Below are 22890 nucleotides of genomic sequence, written 5' to 3'. Positions count from 1 at the left end.
CCCTATGGCCTGAGTTGCATCCCTGGCCAGGGAGCCAACCCCCATGACACAGCAGATGTGTTCACCCACTGCTCCCCTCAGCAATATACTTCAGTAAATCACCTGTTCACTGCTGTCCATTCTGGTGAATCCTCTCACTACTCATACCTCTGGCCTACATCCCAGTTCTTCTACGCCAAAAAATAAAAATAAAAAAACAAAGATTTCTACTTCTTTAGCTCCCATAGGTCACGCTGTCAACTAAAGTCATCCTCAGATCTGTTTCCAGACTTTTGGCCTTGTTTGCAGGCCATTTGTCTAGGCAAGCTGTTTGCCATAGCCCCCATAGCCCAGGAGGTTGTGAAATGCTTAGGCCACTTCTCCACACATAACTGGTGCCATCTAGACGGCTTCCACTCTGCTCGCCGGATTTCCCCTCACACTGGTCTGGCGATTCCTTCTCACACTGGTCTGTCTGTAGGGCCACTTTTTAGTAAAGCCACAGGATTGTATGCGTTTTCTATGATTGTAATAACACAGAGATGCTTTTTAGAAAACAACAGAGCTTTGTAGGTTCAACATCCAACATGGTCTCACTGATCTAAAACCAAGGTGGTAGCCTAGTTTGTTCCCTTGTGGAGTTCTTAGAATCTGATTCCCTGCTTTTCATCAGCCTCCAGAAGCTGTATTGTCACTGTCCCAATAATGTTCAAGTTATAGAACTATTGCAATAAGCTAATCAATGCTTCCTCTTCTATTTGTACTTCATTTCTTGCCCAAACTAGTGAGACTGATAGTAATTGTCATGCTATATCATGTTGTGTCGCCATTACTGCACTTATTAATACCAGGCTCCTTTTTCTTACCATCTGAACAGAGAATGGCCTTTTCTGGAATCCCATACTGAAAGCTCAATTCCAAGGCCACTTTCATACCAACTGCCGTAATTTTGAATTTCCCCCTAAAAACAGGCTAGGACAAGCTTTTGGGGCCAGATAGCTTATGCAGGGAGGTAACTGGAGGGAGCAGAGTTGAACACTATTTGCACAGTAAAATATCCTCAACAGTTTGGGGCTAATCTGAGCCCATGCAGTGCTTTACAAAAACATGGACATTCCTGATCGGTAGATTTCATTTATTTGAAATTTCTCATGAAATTTCAGTATTAGTTGGTAGAACTAAATGCCAGATAATACAGTCTAGGCAGAGATTTTTATCCCATGGTATATAACAAGGGAATCAGTCCAGTAGGCATGCTTCCTCCCACTCTGCTCCTGCTCTAAATCGCCTGAGGAAGTTGGCTCAAAGCCCAGGGGTGGTGTGAGCTTTCCAGCTCTTCCCCCTCCTCGCCACCGTCCCCACTGTTCACACAGCCCCTCCCTTCTAAAGTAGCTTGAGAACCATCGAGTTGACTAAACCTCCAAAGCCCCAGAGGGACCGAAAGCAGCCACTGGGGCGGGGAAGAGGGTGTCCCTTGGCTGGGATCTTGCCGGAAAAGATCGCGGAGCCCTTGCCTGTGCTGGTGTCCGGCCGCCACACCCACAGACAGTTTGTCAGTTTGTCTTGCACCCTGGGTGCCCCAGGGCATGTAGAGAAGTGGGTGCTGCCTTGTGGGGCTCGGGAAGAACCTGTGGGGGGGGGGCTGACAGGGCGGGGTCCAGGGCTGTGGGCTTTCAGTGCCAGCGAGCCCCGCCCACCCATGTGGCTGCTGCGGGTGCCTTTGTGCCCCGGCTCTGCGCCGCTTAGGCGAACCGGGGGTTTTATAGATGAGTTTCTGCTGGTTAAGGCCCCATTCCTTCACCCAAACTGAGCTGAGAGTTAGGATCTGCATTTTTAAATATTGATGTCGAGCCCAGTGGTGAGTCAAGTCACATAAATCATAATTCTAAGTAATCTAAAATAGCAAAACCCAACCTGTGACAAATTCCTAAAGCCAAGTCTGGCCCAGCCGGGACGCGTTTCAAGCCTTTCAAGAACTTCTGCCTGTCAGATGCTCATGGTTATAAAAATAGCTCTTAAAACAGTGTTAGTCTGGCTATTTAAATCCGTAACTTTCTAATTTAATGCATGCTGATTTTAAAGTAGCAACAAGGAAGGAGCATTACAAAGTAAACACCCCGCCTAATTTTATACTTAATATTTGCTGCTGAGAGACACTTAGAATTTTTTTAGTATAATCTTTATTATATAGATGTGTGTATGGTATGATTGTGCTCTGTACTGGGATAATGGGATTGACTATTATGCTGTTCTGGACTCCGCATTTTCAAAATACAGCTACCTTGAACCTTTTTCCATGTCAACAAATACATAAGAACCAAACACTCTAATGATCACAGGATTTATTTATGTATCTTATGGTTAATATTTGGCATTTTCCGGTTCTATGATTAAAAACACCAATTTGTACATGGTTTTTTGCAGGCTTAGAGAAAGCATTTCTGTATGACAAATTCCTGGAATTTTTAAAAATAGTGTACACATTTGTGTTGCTGGATTGCCTTCCAAAATATTGAGTCAATTTACACTACCAATTTCTTGTGCTTAGAAAAGTGTCTTGTGCTTAGAAAAGCCTTCCCCATTCATTTAAAATGTACAATTTTAGTGATGTGTCCTTTTTTTTTCCCCAAAATATTGTGTAATGTTATTGTCTGTATGCTTGAAATAAATGCCTACCACCGATTTTTTGCCAAACCTTTCCAGATAACATTTACAAAGTAAATGGTGGAATTCAGGGTACAAGTCAGCAGATGCAAACAGCTTTGAAAGCATTGTTTTTTCTTCGCTTAGTACTCATGATTCTGATTGTATATTAGTCTCTTCCTACTAGTTGAGTTGAGCATTCTTTTCATGGGACCTTTTCATCCAGTCATCTATACTAGGATGACACCAGCAGAAAGGGAAAGCAGGGGTAGCAGCAGTACTTCATGGCTCTGGCTAAATAACACATCTTAATGATTCCTTCTTACCCAGCCCCACTGACTTTGTGGCATCCTGGCTTTGCTTCTACTGTTCCCTTGATCTGTGGTGCTCTAGCCTCCTTCCTTGTATAGTGATACCATGTTCCCAGTCATCTAGGATTACTAGCCATTTTAGGGACTAAGCATCTGCGAGAAGCTGGCAGAGTGCCAATGAGCAGCCACCAGACTGAACTAAGACAGGAATCACTTCATGTATCTTTGGCCCCCACCACAGAGCTGTGCCCTGCTCCACAGAAAAATCAATGGCTGTGTTCTCATGTGACCATGTGTGGCTGTGTAAACAGGTGAAGTCTGTGGGTATATGTGCATACTTGTCACCAGTAGCCAGGCCTTGAAGGTTGTGCCAGTCTTTTAGACTTCCAGGAGGAAGTGCCAATAAATCTCTAAGTTCAGTTCTTCTAGCATTACCTTCATGAAACCATGCATGTATTTCTAGCATTTTATGAAGGATCAGAAACTGTTACATGAAGGTATCCAAATTTGATGAAGAGCTACTGTCTAGGCCAGGGCAGGAGTCACAGGAATAGAAAAGGTAGGGTGGGCTAGACGTGCTGACATGCTATATAAAAGTAGACACACAAGACCTGTAATCTGTGAGTTTGGCGTGGCTGGCCGGGAAGCTGGTGATTCCAGTAACTAACACAAAGACACAAGGTCAGAGGCAAAAAGGGCTGATCCTTCATGTATAGTGACTTTGTCCCCTAGTAATTTTACCTGTTCAAAGGTTTTTTCCAGAGCTATACATGAACCTTCACATACATGGCTGTGCTCACCTCTACCCCAAAGTGTCCCATCTGGAATTTATTCTCCTTTACCACAGATCACATGCCTCCCAAGGTAAGTTCAGAATGATCTCAGGAAATTTTCTCTAGTCACTTCCTTCACCATTTCTTTCTTAGATAAATTGTTCAGCTCTATCCTCCGAAATCATTTTATAGCTTTGCTCTGGGTCTCAGAAAGCAGCACTACTACTAACTGGGCTAGTGATGCTAATATGGATAGTTCATGGTCTACACTTTGAGAAACTACATCAACTTGAAAATATGTAGTAATATCAAAGAGCAAATTTTTGATGTTCCACTCTAAGAAATTGAAAACTACTAGATGGACAGTTACAATATATGATCCAAAAATTTTCAGAGATCAGAGTTCTAGATAGTTCATCCTCTGATTAGACTTTCAGCCTACCTTTTATGACCATAACATTCTCCAGGAACAGTAAAAAACAAACAAAAAAAACATTGCTATCCAAGTACATACTTGTCAAGGACCCTCAAACCCTACAGATTCTAGTTTTGGCTGCTGGCCTTAGGTATCATTCTGTGCAGTATTACAGGCAGCACATAAAATCCTGGGTATGGAAGTGGGAGACTGAAGATGACTGAGAAGTCTGTGGCAGTATTAGAGGAATATGATGGAGTTCTGAGGTCGAGAAATCACACGTTTGAATACGAAAAATTCTTGTCTGTAAAGATTCCATTTGCAACCAGTTTCCTGTTTAAATTGAAATAAATTTGGCCCCTGCACAAAACACACTCAAATCTCTCCTTCTGAAAAACTATTTTGTTTAATAATAGTGCACTTCGTTTATGCTACAGGATGAGCAGGATTGGGAAAACATAATGAAAGTTCATCCTTTCAGCTGAGAAAATTGGGGAGCTCCAGCCTAACTGAGCAAGGAGCCCGGATACCAGCTTCAGGTCACGGCTGTCCTTTTCTGGGATTTACTCTTTGCATTCATACTTGACCATTGAGGAGTCAGAGGCAAGGTTAGGAGAGGTCTGTTTGCCAGGGCCTGGTGTCATTAAGTCATAGGTGAGAGGGCAAATCAAGCTGGCTGAGTGAGTTCCTTAGGGGGAGTTTAACAAGGGGTTTGCATTAAGTTGCTTTTCTTCACAGGAGTGACAGGGTAAGAGGCTGCCCAATGCTGAATGTTTCTGATCCCCTTCCTAACGTTACACTCATGGATTCGATGGATTTCCCAATTAGCCCTAGCACAACAGAGGAAGAGAGGTCCAACAGAACTGCCAAACTGCTCTTAGAAATGCAGTCTCGCTGCTCCAAGAGCCCTAAACAACAAAATCATCACAAACAACCTCCCCTGAGGTCTAGCCTTGACTGTGATAAAATAAATCCTTAGCACTGTCTTTATAGTCAATAAAATCAGGAAACAAAGTACATATCCCTTATCAAAACTTAAAAACTAGATCAGGAACAGACTCCATTTGAAATATAGCCTCCAGTCCCCCCTCCATAGCAAGTAACAGGTCCCAGAATATTCTTTCCACTGTCTTCTGTGTTGACACTACTGACTTCAGCTGTAGGGGTCCTTGGAATTTTATTCTTACTGTGCTTCCAACCCCACCATGCAAAGGCTCCGCTAGTCTAGTGCAAACTCCCTTCCAAAATGGGAAATGGTTGGTCCCAGAGCTTCCCTCTTCCTAGCACTTGATATGCAGCTTGCCTCTCAATTTCTCAAGCTGGTACCATTCCTGGGAAAACTGACTAGGTTGCTAATCAGTGTACCAGCCTGATTTGCCTAGTATGCCCCATCTCTAAAGTGAAGGGTTTGAGCTGGAAGGATACATCCTAAGTTGTTCATCCTTGTATAGTAAGGCAGGAGCTCTTTAGACTCAGAGGAATGAGGAAAATACGTATGTGGCTCTTTCATGTAGACTCTCTGATATTTAATTCAGCAGAGACCCTGAGAGAACTCTTGCTCATGCCCATTACATTCAAAGGCTTCTCTCCAGTGTGAATTCTCTGATGGCGAACAAGAGCTGAGCTGTACCTAAAGGCTTTCCCACACTCACTACATTCATAGGGATTCTCCCCTGTGTGGATTCTTTGATGCTGAATAAGGCCTGAACTATAGGTAAACTTCCCTCCACATTCCATACATTCATAAGGTTTCTCTCCAGTGTGGATTCTCTGATGCTGATAGAGGTGTGAGCTCTGGCTGAAGGCCTTCCCACACTCATTACATTCATAGGGTTTCTCTCCAGTGTGGATTCTCTGGTGATGAATAAGAGTGGAGCTCCGACTAAAGGCCTTCCCACATTCATTACAAGCATATGGTTTCTCTCCAGTGTGGATTCTCTGATGGTGAGTAAGGGTAGAACTCCAGCTAAAAGTTTTTCCACACTCACTACATTCGTAAGGTTTCTCCCCAGTGTGGATTCTTCGATGCAGAATGAGAGCAGAGCTGCAACTGAAGGTCTTCCCACAGTCGTTACATTCATAGGGCTTCTCTCCAGTGTGGATTCTCTGATGCTGGATGAGATGTGAGCTCTGGCTGAAGGCCTTCCCACATTCACTACATTCATAGGGTTTTTCCCCAGTGTGGATTCTCTGATGTTGAATAAGGTCTGAAGTTCGATTAAAGCTCTTGCTACATTCATCACATTTGTGGGGTCTATCTCCCACAGGAAGTCTCTGATGTGAAATAAGGTTAGGACTCACAGTGAAGTTGTTCCCAAATTCATATTTCTCACTTCTCTCTCCTGTGGATGTGAGTTTTTTCTCAACTGTCACTGGACCATAACCTGGTATCTTCCTATTCAGTCTTTCCCCAGAGGAGTTCCCCAGCTGCCTCTTTAGACTGACTTCTTCTTCATAAGCTTCTTCAAATTTAAGACCCTTAGAAATATCCTTTTGGAATCTTCTCAGTAGCACCCCCTGTGATCCTGCATCTTCTGAAATGTCTTGATCATGCTCAGTTCTGGTCTCACCATCTAGCACAATACAAAATATAAACATCACTTGCTCCTTGTGGAAGAAAAAATCAAAACCAGAATACATGAAAATTGTTATTAATGTTTAATGGGCAGAACCACATGCCTCTTAGCTGCATGCAAAGAGGCCTGCACAGGCTCCTGTGCAGCTAAGGCAGAGTGAGAGAACAGGGCAGAAGAAACAGGAAGGGAGAAAGGGAGCAAATGCCAGGTGAAAAGAACAAGGGTACAGAGAAAGCTGGGTATGTAAGGAGAGGAGGATGGATCAGGAGAGGCAGGGAACCAGAAGTAGAAGAGTAAACTTTTGATGAAGCAGCGAAGTCCTCAGAGAGGCCAGAGACTATAGCTGTAGCTGAGGAGATGATGACTGCCAGAATAGCTGAAAAATAATAACCAAGCAAATACAATACACTAAACTTAGATGGGTGTTGAGAAGAGCAGAGAAGGTATCAGAGCAGGAGGAAGTAATCACGTGAAGCCACAGCGAGCCCTAGACCCCAGGTGAAAGGAGCAATCACATTTGCAGTCGGTCATTGGGTTGGGCGTAGTATGAGACAGTTGCTCATCTCTGGGCCCCAGGTCCATGCTGAGATGTGAGCATGTGTATTAGCTTCATGTTTGACCTTTCTGTTTCCATGGCTTTGGTATTTTTTTTTTCTTCAACTTTTAATTTTTGGGTTTCTAGAGGGAACTCCAGGCAGAGAAGATAACTGTAAATTGCTTAGAGAGTTAGTGTTTTTAGTTTGCCAATGTTAAAGGTAAAAGACAGACCAATGAGAGTTAGGAATAGAGAGAGCCATTTTTCCCCTCACCTAAACAGGTACCTGTCAGTTCTGATCTCCCATCAAACCCAGGGCCCTCGGCGCTTCCTTTTACTTGATCACTCTAATTGAGAGATCATGTCAAAATTCAAAATTAGAACCCTACTCATGGGGAAAGAGACAGAACAGGGAGGTGTATCCAGCTTATACTGAGCAGTCCAACCCTCAATTCCAGACCCAAGATCTGCAGGGAACAAAAGAAGTGCACAGGGAAGCCTCAAAAGGAGTTAGAAAGGCTCCTTGGAACAGCTCAGGAAAATGTTCTCACTGAAAGCATCCCTAGTGGCCTGAGGGTTAAGTCTCAGTGCTTTCACTGCTATATCCTGAGTTCGATCCCCAGCCAGGGAAGTGACCCACACGGCACAGCAGACCTCTCCTGTCTCACCTGCTGCTCCCCTCAGTGTATTTCAGTCAATCTGCCTGCTCTACTCCCCACTCTGTCTCTAGTGAATCTTCTCACCACCCTTTCCACCTCTGACCTAAACCCCAGTTCTTCTACACCAAAAAGTAAATAAATTCTTAAAAGAAAATGTTCTGACTGAAATAACCCATAAAACAAATGTTAAAATGTGAACTGCCAAAACAAGTTGAGATTTCTGCTAGAGAAGCAGCTGCACCAGGTCCTGAACAAAGCAACTAGTTTCTGGAGATGGGGGGAGATAAAGAGTTCCATAATGCTCACTCGGGCAGATAGTACCTTACAGGGACATAAATACCAATAAGTTAATCTTTTGGATAAATCCCTGGATTACTAAATTCTAAAATTAACATGGAAAAAGTATAGAATTTCAACTTATAAGACCACAAGGTTAGAGTTTTGCTATTCATTAGCTACATGACTTCTTATAAAAGCACATAAAATATCTGGTCTTTCTTTCCTCACCTACAAAATGAGGATAATACTGGCTACCTCCCTTGCTGTGTTGCTTGGGGATCAAGTGAGAAAATAAGTGCAAAAGTTCTTTATCAGCTGCAAACTACCATTGCTATTAGTATCATTGCTAGAGCTTTGAGACTCAGTCAATACTTACTATTTTCAGTGACTCAACTGTTAATAGCAAACACGGAAGCATAGAAAAGCTAACAGTTATATACTGAGCGAGCATAACTGCTTACCCAGTGAGAACACATTCCTGTAATTCTCCAGCATCACATCCCTATAGAGGTCCCTCTGAGCAGGCTCCAAACGCTTCCACTCCTTCCGGATGAAGTACACAGCGACATCCTCAAATGTCACCAACTCCTGAAACAATATGTTCTCATATGTGATTTTTCAGGGTGAGAAGCAGGACTGGCAGTGGCAAAAAAACTATATGGATGGGGTTGAAAAATGCGTATTTGGGGAAAAGGAGGTTTAGGTAGAGAAGAGAAATGAGACAGATGGTAAAGCTGATTATTTAGTAGGAAAGGGCCAAGATTCTGATGGAAGGAACTGTGGGTTAGGATCTGAACGGGATGTTACTATATAAAAAGTTGTACAAACTGAGATAGAAAGGGGAAAAAGGAACCACAACTCACCTGGGGCTTGGCCTTTATGAGTGCAGCTGCCAACATCTCATCTCCCAAGCTGTCCTTGGAAAGTGCAGGAACTTTTGAGGAAGGAAGAGCTAAGGACAATAAATGCATCCATGAGTGACTGTGTGCTCTCTGATCTTCTGTCCTCCAGAAAACTCATGGGATCCTGGAACTCTCATTTACTTTCCTAAGTTCACTTCCTCTCCAGCTACTAAAGGTGCTTAAAACAGGCACATACAGTGTGGGTCCAGCCTGCGTAAGGAATATGTCCAAAGCCCTGGTTAACTCATGATTTCCATATCTGCTCGCCCCCAATGTTTTCTTAAAATTTATTTATTTATGCGTCTGATAACTGGGGCGTAGCCCAGAAGGGGCAGGGGACTGAGAGGATTCACCGGAGACAGAGTACAGAGCAGAACAGGTGGATCTACTGAAATACACTGCTGAGGAGAGCAGCAGGTGAGACAGACAGAGATCTGCTGCATCATGTGGGTCAAGTCCCTGGCTGGTTGGGAACTGAACTCATGCTGCAGTGCTGTCTTTAACCCTTGCATTACCAGGGATATGCCAAATTTGCCCCTTTCTTTCCAGTTACTGTACTTTCAATGACATGTGCTCTGTTCTATCATTAGTGACAAGTGCCTTCATTTCCATTCTCTCACAGGCCATCCTGTTCATGTCCCTCCCAATTACTCTCCATGTCTCTGAACTCAAATTCTTGCATGAAGTTCTTTTTGGCCAGAGGAAAACCAATAGTTTTGCCCAATCCTACTGAAAACAACACCCACAGCTCCATCCCCAGATCCAATTTATAAATCACAAACACTACAAATGTTTCCCATTTCTGAACTTGACCACATACTGCTTCCTCTGACTTTTTTTTTAAAGATTGATTGATTTATGCATACAGAACTGGGGTGCAGGCCAGAGGTGCTGGGGCAGTGAAAGGAATCACCAGAGACAGAGTGGGGAACAGAACAGGCAGATCGACGAAGTACACTGCTGACGGGTGCAGCAGGTGGATCAAGAGGTCTGCTGCACCCTGTGGGTCACCTCCAGAGCCAAGGATCCAACTTGCATTGAGGCAGCTGCGGCCACCTTGCAGTGCTACGTCCCAATCCGTTACGCCAAGAGGGAGGGCCCACTTCCTCTGACTTTTTAAAGGTTATGTATTTGTCCCTTGGAGAATCTAAATCCCTTAAGACAAAAAGTCCTTAGATGCTTTTCCTGATAAGCATGGAAGTAATACCCATTAAGACAAAAACTGGCACCAAAGTCAGGGACAATGTACAAAGCAAAATGTAAATACTGTGTGGCTTTCCACCTATGTCATTTTTTGCTGTGACCTACAAAGTAATTTCTAAAAGCCTCCTCTAAAGAGCACACACTGAGACTAAGAAGCTATTACAAAGTAGCTGCAAAATGGAATTCAATGATTGTCAAAGTTTACTTAATCCTACATGAGGCACTCTAGCCCTTCAAAAATAACTCAGCTATGAAAGCTACCAAGCTGTACATTAATTACTAGCTTCAGTCAGCCTTCCCCACTAGGCTGTGAGCCACTGAATGTAAGGGCTGTGCTTATCGATGTCTAGGCTAGTGGCTAGCCTCCTGCCTGGTGAATGAGATTTTTCAACAAATGTTTTGCTGACTGAATAAAAGAATGAATGAATCCCATTCTTACCACTCTCAAGCAAGGCCTGAGGTTCCTGAGATACACAACCAGCCTGAGTTTCCATGGGTGGGGCTAGAAGTCCTGGGTCTCTGGTCTCTTATTTGCAGACTCCGCAGAGCACAGATTTTGAAGGAAAATAAGGAAGCACTGCAGAAGCAAAAGTTTAAAGAGTCAAAGAAAAATACTAATAAAAATAAAAAACCAAGATAATACCTGAATACAGAAAGAGAAGAACTAGCATTTTAGTTAGTATTGAAGAACAGTTAAGAAATGCAGCGATTAGAACTAGTCTTTTATAGTCTGTTGAATATACATGTGTCCTTAGCAATGGGTACAACAGTCCCTGAAATGGGGATACAGTCTGAGAAACACCAGGCAATTCTGTCACTGTGTAAAATTATACTACCACCTAGGTTACACATAGGGACCACCACTCTGAATACAGTCTGTTGATGGAGATGTGGTTTTGTGGAGCTTTACTCCCTGTAATGAGACTCCCTATGATAAAGATCACAAAAATGGTGCAAGTTTCTCAATATCCCACTTTTACTCCACCAACACCCTGAGTGACATTTATAACAATGGTGCCAGAATAAGTAAGTGTGCACATACAGATTGTAAAGTGTGTATGTATCCCATCAACTTTCATGAATATTTGGGGCAAATGAATAAGCTAATCTTTTATATGGAGGTGGTGGGTGAGGGAACAGGGACAGACTCATAAACACTAGAATTGGTAAGACAAAAAAACATAATTAGGTTTCCAGCTACTAAATTTAGGTCTTATATTCAGAGGAAAGGGGGTCAGGAGATAGCACCTAAATCTTAGAGATCAAAGAAACTTTGCAAGAGTTCACATTTTAACTAAAACAAAGAGCTCAGAATCCTATCTCCCTTTTCTTTCTAAGTCAGTGAATGAGTGTCAGTCAAAGGTGGAATATTAAAGAGGAATTTGGGCCCATTTTGGTGGCCTTTGAGTAGACTCATTATAGAGAACAGGCAGACATACTCATCAGGATCTAAAAGCCTAGTCCCAGTTGCTGTGTTTCATTTATAAGTTAGTAGACAGCCTGTACTGTATTTCCTTTTATTATAAAATATTAAATCAGAATGTAAGTCCCTGAAATGGGGATCAATACTTTAAAATTAAAGTGAGATGATTTATTTTTCTGTTTTTTTATCCCTACTGACATCCTACTACTCAGTAGCTATGGTAATAAAAAGAGATCTGTTCTCTGTGACTCCAGTGAATAAAATGTAGCATTGCTATCTAGATTAAGATTTGGATCTCAAAGTTTCTCCTTCACACCTTAGCGCTGGAGGCTGGAACAAGACTCAACAGACCTAGAACAGGTGCAGCAGCCATCAGGGCATCCTCCTTGAAGGCAAGGGCAGAAGGAAACCCGCTGGGCATTGTTTACCTCTCTTTCTTCATTTGTTCATATAACAAACATTTACTGAGTGCAAGCCATATTGTAAAGCCCTATAGCAAGACCTGTTTTTATTACACTTTTCACTTAAAGTCCAAGCTGTTAAGTGAAGATTTGCTTTACAGAAAGGAACAACAGCCACAAAAATCAGGAGCGCAAAAAGTATTTGCTTCATCATTACAAACCTTGCATTCACAAAAGACTTAAAAAAGGGAGGAGCTGTGTCTGAGAGCTGTGACAACAGAGTGCAGTAGTCTTCTGGCAGCAAAGGGTAAACAGAATGCCAACATTAGTGCCTCCACAGTGAAAGCACCGAATAAGGTATAAGGACCGCTGGCAATCATAGTGACATACCCACCTGCCACCATCACCCTCCCAGCGGGGTCCCTTCAACTGTCTTAAAAGTTGGTCACCTTTTTGTTTCTGTCAGCCAACTTCACAACAGCCAGGACTGTTTATAAGTAAACACCCCCAACAAATCAGCTCTCAGTCCAAACCCTCCTCAGAAAGCAAAAGTCTGACGCTGACTCCTGAAAAAAAGCAAAGCTCTCTCCCCACAACTGGGTTAACCAAAGCTGAAACTCAAAGGCATATTGTTGAGAACAAGTGCCCAGTGTCAGGATCAGTAAACAGTGTTCCTCAGAGAAAGAAAATCTTCATTGTATGCCCACAGCTTCAGGTCCAGGCAGAGCTTGCCTTGCTCCAATGCCAACCTCGGTCCCAGGATCTGCTCTGGGGACAGAGAAAGGTGACCTGGCAGTGAGAACAAGTCGAGAAAAGCATTACCTGCTGGACTCCTTCCTTCCTTCAAGTTAGTTGTCAGAAGGCCAACGTAGCAATTACTGGGAATTTGGTAGCCTCTGTTCAAGTTTCTTGGAATTCTGACTTTAGCTGATGCAAGTGCTGTGTGATTAAGGGAGGAAAAAGGAAATTTTTAATGTTTGTGGAAACTTCACTTCTTATTCATTTAGAGGTAAGATAAAACAGGGCATAAGCTCAAATACCAACTAAGACCAAAACTAGTAACCGCATTGTACCCCTGAAGAATTAAAAGGGAATGGAAGGTTATCCAGATCAACCTCTACCCAGTGTAAGAAGCACCCCCTAGATACTCAACAGCTTGTACAGCTTAGCTTTAGAGGTCTCCCGCAGGAAGCTGAAACTACCCCATGGATCTTCACCTAAGAAGCCCAGTGCCCAACGGAGTATCAATAACAGACTTGTTTCTTTTCCACCCTGCCATCCATCTAACATTTGAAACCAGATGTTGCCCAGTCTTCACAAACTTCTCTTCTTGAGGACGAAAACTGTTTCTCTAATCATTCCATAGGCTTCTGGTTCATCAATACCTGCTGATCCTCTGCTTACACACCCCACAGTCCATAAACACCAGTCTGTGCTCAATGCCACTTCAAAAGGTGTCTGATACAAATGAAAGTGGGAACTACAGTTCTGTACCACTCCCGACAAAGATTCGACTTACTAGGTGCCAGGGGAAATTAGTCCTGAAATATGAGTTTGCACTCCCTTCTAGAACGAGTTCTAGCTATATACTTTGTAGAACCTTTCGATCCTTCTCTCCTGTCACTGCACGAATAACTGTTAACAGCAAATAAAAGCGTCTCAGAGATCTACCAAACTAGGGTCGCTGTCAACATCTGTTTTAGAGAGGGACACCTGTACGGTCATATAGGAACTGATGAGGTAAGATAAAACTAAAATTAAAACAGGGTCCTAAACTGGCACCCCACTAATATCCTAACCACTGGCAATGTTTCCTGTAAGCTGGTGCCCATACCAACGCTTCAGCCACCTGCCATACTTGCCATCCCACAGCGCTAACAAAAAGCTTGCTAAGTGAGCAACAAGAAACCACAAGGCAAATGATACTGAAGTATAAAGACGCCACTCCAACTCCTGTCACTTTGCACAGTTCCTGACTTCTGCAGTCTGCCCGACTTCTAGCTTCCCTCCCTCGGAGCGTAAACTTTGCTTTACTTCTAACCTCTTACTCTGTGGATTCTTCCCCACCGCGCCGAGCTAGCCTAGACCACAGGAGGAACTTTTAAGTGCTCGCCCTGGATGCTGTTTAAGTCACAAAATCAGACCCGAGGCCCCTTTCCTCCCCCCAGCGAAGGGCCCCACTTGGGGACGGGGTGTTCCAGGGGAAAGGGAGTCGGGGACCGCTGCGGGGTAGGGCGCAGCGCCTCCCGGGCCCCTGCTCTTGGCGGACCTGGGGACTCCGCGGGCCTCGGCGGCACGGACACCACCCCCATCCCGGGCGACCGCAGCCTCCGCGTCACCGCGAGCCCCGGGGGCGACCGGACTCACCCTGGGGGCAGGGACGGGAGGACTGGGGGACCGGACACGGACCAGGCCCCGTTGGACCCTGTCACAGACCTACACACCAGGGACAGAACAAAGAACGGAAGTCCCCCCCTATTTCGCTTCCGGGTCGGTTCTGCTCACCACCCACCCCATGCCCGAGCCCCCCCCTCACGCCCACATGTTCTCTCTAGGAACATGGGAGGACTGCGTCTCTCAGTGGTTTGCCAGCTCCGAGGTTCATATCGGTCGCAAGGGCGCAGGGCCCAGTGCTGACGCGGCTCCGCGGGACTTCCGCCCACGCCGCCGCCGTGTGCGCGTGCGTCCTGCCCACTGGACCTGGCGGGGCGCCGGCACCTCGGCCTCAGCGCGCATGCTCGGGCGAAATTCGGTTCTGGCGGCGGGGGTACACCTGCTCCGTAGTCGCCCCTGGTGCCGGCCACTGAGTTCCCAAACCCAGTCGCAGCGAATAGGACCCTTGAAGAATTCATCAATAATAAAAAAAAAATTCGCCCCTATTTGAAATTGCCAGACTAAGTGTGCATGCGTTTTAGTTACAAATGCACCCTTTAAGTGACTAAAATCTGAAGGAAACATTCCAGCCCATCAAGGGAGTTCACATGAAGACAAAACCAGTGCACGTGATAAAATGCCACTTACAGGCTATGCCCTTCCAGGAAGAACTTGTCGTGTGGAGAGTCAAATCCTTACAGATTATATATCAAAGGTGAGTGACACGGGCATCCCGACTCCCCTTTGATTTGACTCCAGAATTACCGCACCCAGTGGGTATGTGCACCCACTCAGCTCTGCCAGTGCAAAGACCCTACTCACCCGGTCACTTAACTCTGTTAACCAAAGCTAGCAATTAAGTGGGTACCCCTCACCCTGGGCCCAACTAAAGAGTGCAAAGACAGGAGTCAGAATCAGCTCTGGTCCTGCGGAAAGTCCCAGGATAAGTGTTAACTTTGTGGGAAAAGCAGCATTTTGGAAACTTCTGCCTCTAGACAAATCAGTAACTTTAGAGAATCTCAACTGCAGAATATGTGACATTGCTAAAACTTCCAGTTCCCCAAAGAGAAAACTTGAAATGAGTAGGGAAAATTTAAACAGCTCTCTTTGGGAAACTTCGCCAAACCACCTGGAGGCTGTTTGGGGGTTCACATCTTTTTTTTTTTTTTTTTTTAAAGATTTATTTATTTTTTTGTACAGAACTGGGGTACAGGCCAGAGATGCGGAGGGTGAGAGGATTCACCAGAGACAGAGCGGGGAGCAGAACAGGCAGATCGACGAAGTACACTGCTGAGGGGAGCAGCGGGCGGGTCAGGAGAGGTCTGCCACGCCATGTGGTCACCTCCCAGACAGGCGGGGATCGAACTCATGCGGAAGTGGCTTTAGTTTCTCAGTGCAGTGCTTTAACCCGCTGCGCCACCAGGGAGGGCCCGGGGGTTCACATCTTTAGGCTTGATTTTTTAATAAACTCTCTTTTGTTTGCCTCAGTTTATTTAATACAAAGTCTCTAAGGAGAGAAATTTCAGTAAAATCCAACAAGATGTGATATGTGTTAGGGAAAGATAAGAAGACCCAGGCTCTGTAGAAAGGCAAGAAGACTTTCCAAAAGTGATGCAGGGACCTCCCTGGTGGCCTAAGGGTTAAGTCTCACCACTAATGGCTCCAGGCCTGAGGCCTGCTTTCTGTTGGGCGGGGAGCTGACCCACTTGGTGCAGCAGACCTCTCCTGACTGGCCCACTGCTGCCCTCAGCAGTGTATTTCAATCCATCTGCCTGTTCTGCTCCCCACTCTGTTGCTGGTGAATCCTCTCACCCCCCACACCTCTGTCCTACACCCCAGTTTTCTACACAAAAATTAATTAAAAAAAAAAAATGATGTAGGCCAGTGAGGGGAAAGGAGTGTTCTAGGTAAAAGAAGCAGCTGGTGCAAAAGTTCTGAGGCAACAGAGACCAATGTGCTGGTAAGCAACTGGAGGGTGGTCTGAGAGGTGTGAGCATGTTGATAGACCCAGTGGGACTTTCATCAAATACTTCATAAACTCCAGCCTGCCCTAAAAACGGGGCTTTTATTACTCTTTCTTCTATTAATTCCTTACCCTTCCAGTTTTCCACCAGGATGAGAGCAGAGATAAAGAGGCAGAGGCAGGAAGAGAGAAGGGTGGAATTAGAATGAGGCTCCTCCTAGAAGCAGGATTGTTTTTTAAAAGGTCTTCTGGTAGTCCTGAGGAGCTCCCAGCACTATTACTCTGGTACTTATTAGTCGATTTTCAGTTTACCATTGATCTTAGCCTCAGAACCCACCCAAGCAGCCTTTCAACAGCCATGCCATTGATGATTCTTCTGAGTCTATGGTCTCTCCATGGTGCCATGACCCACCCAGGGGAGTGCTCAAGGCAATCCATAGGGGTGGGGAAGTAAATGTTTAATATTCCATATATCTATGTCTAAAAGAAAGGGGAAATGTAGAATTAAAAATGCAAGCTGTGCCCAAAGTAAGTAGAAGCTAGGGAACTGATGGTCTCCTGGTTCTCTCCTGACTAGCTCTTTAGACAAGGATATGGCTATAATTTTATTCCTCTTTCTACACATCTGCTCATTTCTGTAAACAGGATTTCTCTACACTTACATCTATGAAAATGGAAATAGAAATAGATTTGATACTTTATTCTTACAATAAGTTATCTCCATAAGAAAAACAAGACAACCCCTTCTTATTGAGATAAATTTCTTTTTTTGGAATTTATTTATTTATGCATACAGAACTGGGATACAGGCCAGAGTGCAGTGGCAGTGAGATAATTCACCAGAGACAGAGTGGGGAGCAGACCAGGCAGATGGAGAAAGTACACTGCTGAGGGGAGCAGCAGGTGAGACAGGAGAGGTCTGCCACGCCATGTGGGTCACCTCCAGGATGGGGATCAAACTCGCACTGAAACAGTCCGGCCAGCTTTGCAGTGCTGCACTTGAGATAAATTTCTAATAAAAAACTGTTGGTCATCGGGCCCTCCCTGGTGGTGCAGTGGGTAAACGCAGCAGTAAGAAGCTAAAGCCACTTCAGCACCAGTTGGATCCATCGCCCTGTAGCTGACCACATGGCCCAACAGACCTCTCCTCAGCAGTGCACTTCCTCAGTCGGCCTGTTCTGCTCCCCACTGTGTCTGGTGAATCCTCTCACCACCGTCCCTGCATCTCTGGCTTGTACCCCAGTTCTGTATGCATAAATAAATAAATCTTAAAAAAAAAAAAACTGCTGGTCATCAGTAAAATTTAATATGTTGATATGATCAATTGTGAGTACTCCTTATAATGATAAACTAACCCAAAAATGATTTCTTTTAAACATAAAAGCTTTGTGTTCATAGTAAATTAAAATTTGAATAAAATTCAATAGTTTTTTTTAATGCTGGTTTAGCAGTGGTCAAGATGAGGCAAGAAAGTACCACTCTTGCCTCATCTATAGTACCATTCACCTTCCTGATTATTTTGAAGCAAATCCCAGATGTCTCATTTGATCTGTGAATATTTTAGTATGTTTGTCTACATAACAAAATCTCTTAAAACTGACATAAAACTAACTATGATACCATTATCACAACTAAAAACACTGAACAAGAACTATTTCATGTTATATACCAAGTAATTGCAATTTTCTGATTGCCTTGAAATTTTTATTTTTTTATGATTCTGTTTGTTTGGATTGGGATCCAAATAAAGTTAACAGCTAGATTAGATGGGTCCTTTGTTTCTTTTAATCTATGATTTCTTCCTTTGTCTTATTTTTCTTGTGATATTGTTTAGGAAAAAGCATGTTTAGCCTGCAATTTCCCCATCTCCCTGTGATGTCCTTCCTGATAAGTTTCTCTGTCCCTTGTATTTCCTCCAAATGTGCAGTTAAATCCTGACCCCAGGCCAGAAAAGTTTAATAAATTTCGTTTAATACTTAGCTTGGTAGATTTGAAATAAAAAACATGTGCTTGATTTTCTTGGTCCTTGTTCCTGTAGGAGAAGAGCTAGTAAGCTTAAGGTTGGGGTCTTAAGGCTCGCGGTGGAGGAGTGAAGCTAAAATGATTTTGTGTGGTGGGGCCCCTTAGCCGCTTCTGTACCTGATCATGCAGCAGAACTGATGGCCACCTTCTTGCCCTTTACCAGTGTTAAGTATTAGAGGAGATTTTCCCATTCTTGGAACTGCTGTGTGTAGAGCTTCTGAAATGGGCTATTGGAAATAAAGAATGCTTAGAGTCAAAAAGAAAAACCTCCATTTTATTTAAAAACCTGATCCTGGCCCTCCCTGGTGGTGCAGCAGGTTAAAGCACAGAACTGGGAAGCTAAAGCCACTTCCACAAGAGTTCGATCCCCGCCTGCCCCGGAGGTGACCACGGCAGACCTCTCCTGACCTGCCCACTGCTCCCCTCAGCAGTGTACTTCGTTAGTCGGCCTGTTCTGCTCCCCACGATGTCTCTGGTGAAGTCTCTCGCCGCCCCTGAGCTTCTGGCCTGTACCACAGTTCTGTATGCACAAATAAATAAATCTTAAAAAAAACAAAAACCAAAACCTGATCGCTGCTGTGACTTGTCATTTCTCAGTGCAACAGTGTCGCCTGCTGGGCATACTTTCCAGGTACACTTGGTCCTAGAACACTCGGGCTTGCTAACCGGGTCTGGGTGCCTCAGTCCAACCTGAGGATTAGATGGATACAAGAGCCTAAAAAGTCCTGCCAGTCAATAGAAATGGGGTGTTTAAGAGTGTTTAAGAGCATAGCATTGTCCTAGAGGGATTTTTTTTTTTTAGGAAAAAGCAGCTACCCTTTCGGGAGAAATCATCTGAAGCAAGGGGGAAAAAATGAGGTCTTCAAATCTCAGAGGTTTTCCTAAATACTTGATGTAGCTTGCTGGCAACTTAGCCAAGTCAAAACCTGCTGGGGTCTGTGGGTGGCTGCTGCTGTCCAGCCTGAGGGACAGCTATGTAAAACTGAAAGTAGATGTTACTACTCACTCAGAGGGCAGGACTTGAGGGAGCAGAACTTGAGGTCATTCTCATCCTCAGCTGGCGGATGTTCCCCTGGATGAATCTTGTTACAATTCACTGTTACCCTCTTGTTAGTCAATTTAGGCCTGGCAGTTCAGTTAAGCACTTGGAAGGTGAATGATGTGGAAAATTATATACATAACTTTTGAGACAGTAACTGTGAAACACACCTTGGCTCTGATAGATGGGTCATTGGACAAGGGAGTGGGCCTGGGGCCCCCAGTCTGATCCCACCTGCCAACAACACAGGCAGCTAAGTTGGAGTGAAGCGGTCCGGTCCACTGCTCCACCTGCCAGTCTACTCCCAAATAGGAACTGGCTCTTGAGAGCCTCTGATCAAGAAGGAAAAGAGACCCCAGGGGGTGAGGGCAGGCAAGGAGCCAGTGAAAGGGCTGGAAAGGAGAATCCCCAGAGAGACCTCTCTGGGCATGAAAGAGAAACTCAAGGATGTGTTGGGGCCTGGGGTCTGTCTGGAACTGGAGTTTGAGAACAAAGGGATTAAAGGTTACTGGCTGAGACCTGGAGGAGAGTAGACTTGGCTAAAGTCCATGTTTTATTGTTGCAGATGTGGGCCCCAGCCAGCTCAGGTGATCCCATGCCTCTGTTCAGATCAGTCTGATTGAAAACCAAAGTCCTTTTTTTTTTTAATAATATAATAGTTTATTTTTATATCATTTTTGTGCATTTTTCCATCTCAGTTGCAATCCCCTTGGGATCCCCCGTGTGCCATCACCATAGTCCAGTGCATTTTCCTCCCCCCCACTGTTTTTGATCCCATTCCCCACTGAACCCCCCCAAAATGTCTCTGGTATATAGATGTTCATCATTATCATTATTTTCTCTCCTGTTCTGTTATATTCCTGCCATGAGAGAAACCATCCGGTATTTTTCCTTTTCTTTCTGGCTTATTTCACTAAGTACAATCTTTTCCAGTTCCATCCATGTATGCTGCAAAAGACATGTGTTTATTATTATTTTTTTTTATTGCTGAGTATACGTACCACATCTTTTTAATCCAGTTATTCATTTTTGGGCATTTGAGCTGTTTCCATGTCTTTCCAATTGTGAATAAAGCAGCAATAAACTTGGGGATAAAGGTATCTTTTTAAACCAGTGTTTTTGTGTCTTTTGGGTAAGTACTTAGGAGTGGGATTGCTGGGTCATATGGAAGCTCCACTTTTAATAGTTTGAGAAACCTCCAAACAGTTTTCCATAATGGTTGTACTAGTTTGCATTCCTACCAGCAGTGAAGGAGAGCTCCTTTTCCTCCACACCCTCGCCAACATTTGTTGTTGCTAGTTTTTTTTTTTTTTTTAAAGATTTATTTAATTGTGCATACAGAACTGGGGTACAGGCCAGAGGCTCAGGGGCGGTGAGAGGCTTCACCAGAGACAGAGTGGGGAGCAGAACAGGCAGCTCGATGAAGTACACTGCTGAGGGGAGCAGCGGGCGGGTCAGGAGAGGTCTGCCGTGCCATGTGGTCACCTTTGGGGCAGGCGGGAATCAAACTCATGCGGAAGTGGCTTAAGCTTCTCAGTGCTGTGCTTTAACCTGCTGTGCCACCAGGGAGGGCCCTGGAGAAGTGTCTTTTTAGCTCTTCTGCCCATTTTTTGATAGGGTTGTTTATTTTTGTTGAGTTTCACCAGTTCTTAGTCTATCTTTGTGATCAATCCTTTATTGCTAGTTTTGTGTGAGAAAATTTTTCCCCAGTCAGTGGGATGTCTGTTTGTCTTTTGTAATGTCACTTTTGCTGTACAGAAGCTCTTTAACTTGGTGTAGTCCCACCTGTTTATCCTTACCTTCACTATCGTTGCATTGGGTGCTGTATCTTTAAAGGTGTCACTGATGTTTATGTCGTGTAGTGTTTGGCGCATCTTTGCTTCCAGGTGTTTTATGTAAAACCAAAGTCCTTTTAAAGTTTCACATGATCTGAGCCTGTTACCTCTCTGACTTCATATCTGATTACTCTCTCCCTCATCCACTTAGTTCCAGCCATTGATGTTATTCCTGGAATGAACAAGCAGTTCCCTTTGTTTGAATATGCATGCAAGGGATCCTTATGCCTGTTCCCTCCCTCCATTGGTATCTTCCCTTCCCTGTACAACAGCACCCCACCGTCCCTCCTAATAGTGTAGACACTCCGACCTATGTTAAGTAAATTGTGAAAAGTTGCCACAGTGGAGCCAGGCAGCTATTTTAGACAAATTGTCTACATAGACCAGGTAAAGCTTTCAACAGGCCAACAAGTTAGCAAGATGAGAATATCCCATTTGAAAGAACAGATAAAAGAGAATTTTACCTATTTTTGTCTTGTGACCATTCATCTGATATTTTACCTCAGGACCCCTTTACTTTACTGTTACTTCAGACTTCTTTTCCTCTCCATAAAAACCCTGTATACTTTGTTCTTCCTTGGGGCACATTTTGGGTTTCTGCCTGAACCTGTTCTCCCTTAAATTGCAATTCCTTGTTCCCAAATAAACATGCTTTACTTTTTAATTGCATCCTGATTTTTTTAAAAAAATTTTTATTTATGCATAGAAAACTGGGGTGCCGGCCAGAGGTGTGTGTGTGCGCGGGGGTGTGTGAGAGGATTCATTAGAGACAGAGTGGGGAGCAGAATAAGTGGATTTACTGAAATATGCGGAGGGGAGCAGTGGGGGAGACAGGAGAGGTCTACTGTGCCATGTGGGTCAGCTCCTTGGCTGGGATCAAACTTAGGCTGTAGCAATGATAGCACTGAGACTTTAACCTCCTCTGCCATCAGAGAGGCCCCCTGCTTCCTGATTTTTTGGTTAACAAAATGAATAAAGGACAAATGAATGGAGGGCCAGCACTGAGCCCAAGGAGATACAATTTCTTGGTAGTACCAGACTCACAGCTCTCAATCACTTAGACTGGTCTGTTTCTGGGAGGGGACTCACTCCAGTCCTCAGTTATCTTTTCTCTTTTTTGTTCTATTTATGTATCTATGGATGTATATACTCATTCATTCACTTTGTCAGTATCATATCCAAACTAACTCCGAGGTGGTTCCTCTGCTCTATTCCTCACCATTCAGTTACCCCTACCCTGCGGGAAGAAAAGTTAACAAAACAACAAATCAGTGGGAGTTATGTTTAGCTTCAGTGGAAGGCAAGATGAAATTGGTGTGTTAGCTTGTGCAGCTGCAGGTCTTCTGGGGTTTTATTGGTAGTTCTTTTTGCTTGGTTGCTTTTATTTATTTATTAGATTTATTTATCTATGCATACAAAACTGGGGTATAGGCCAGAGGTACAGTGGCAGTGAGAAGATTCACCAGAGACAGAGTGGGGTGCAGGACAGGCAGATTAACCAAGTATACTGCTGAGGGGAGCTGCAGGGGAGACAGGCGAGGTCTGCTGCGCCACTGAAG

The 22890-nt window shown here is 44.2% G+C and overlaps 1 protein-coding gene across 1 annotated transcript; it reads right to left on the bottom strand.

Moving 5' to 3' along the window:
- Window positions 1-41: 41 nt before the first annotated feature.
- Window positions 42-14567, bottom strand: ZNF3 (zinc finger protein 3). The gene is made up of 6 exons (XM_004691911.2): window positions 14467-14567; window positions 12922-13038; window positions 10715-10852; window positions 9034-9122; window positions 8632-8758; window positions 42-6694 (listed from the first exon to the last, which is right to left on the bottom strand). The coding sequence occupies exons 3-6, from the start codon at window positions 10767-10769 to the stop codon at window positions 5628-5630; spliced, it is 1338 nt and encodes a 445-aa protein (XP_004691968.1). The 5' UTR covers window positions 10770-10852; window positions 12922-13038; window positions 14467-14567; the 3' UTR covers window positions 42-5627.
- Between the last annotated feature and the right edge of the window lie 8323 nt (window positions 14568-22890).

This window comes from Condylura cristata, unplaced genomic scaffold (assembly GCF_000260355.1).
Source record: "Condylura cristata isolate star-nosed mole 26May11 unplaced genomic scaffold, ConCri1.0 scaffold00032, whole genome shotgun sequence".
NCBI classification, from domain to species: Eukaryota; Metazoa; Chordata; class Mammalia; order Eulipotyphla; family Talpidae; genus Condylura; species Condylura cristata.
The sequence above is the reverse complement of the archived record's forward strand: the minus strand, read 5'-3'. Positions and strand labels throughout refer to the sequence as shown.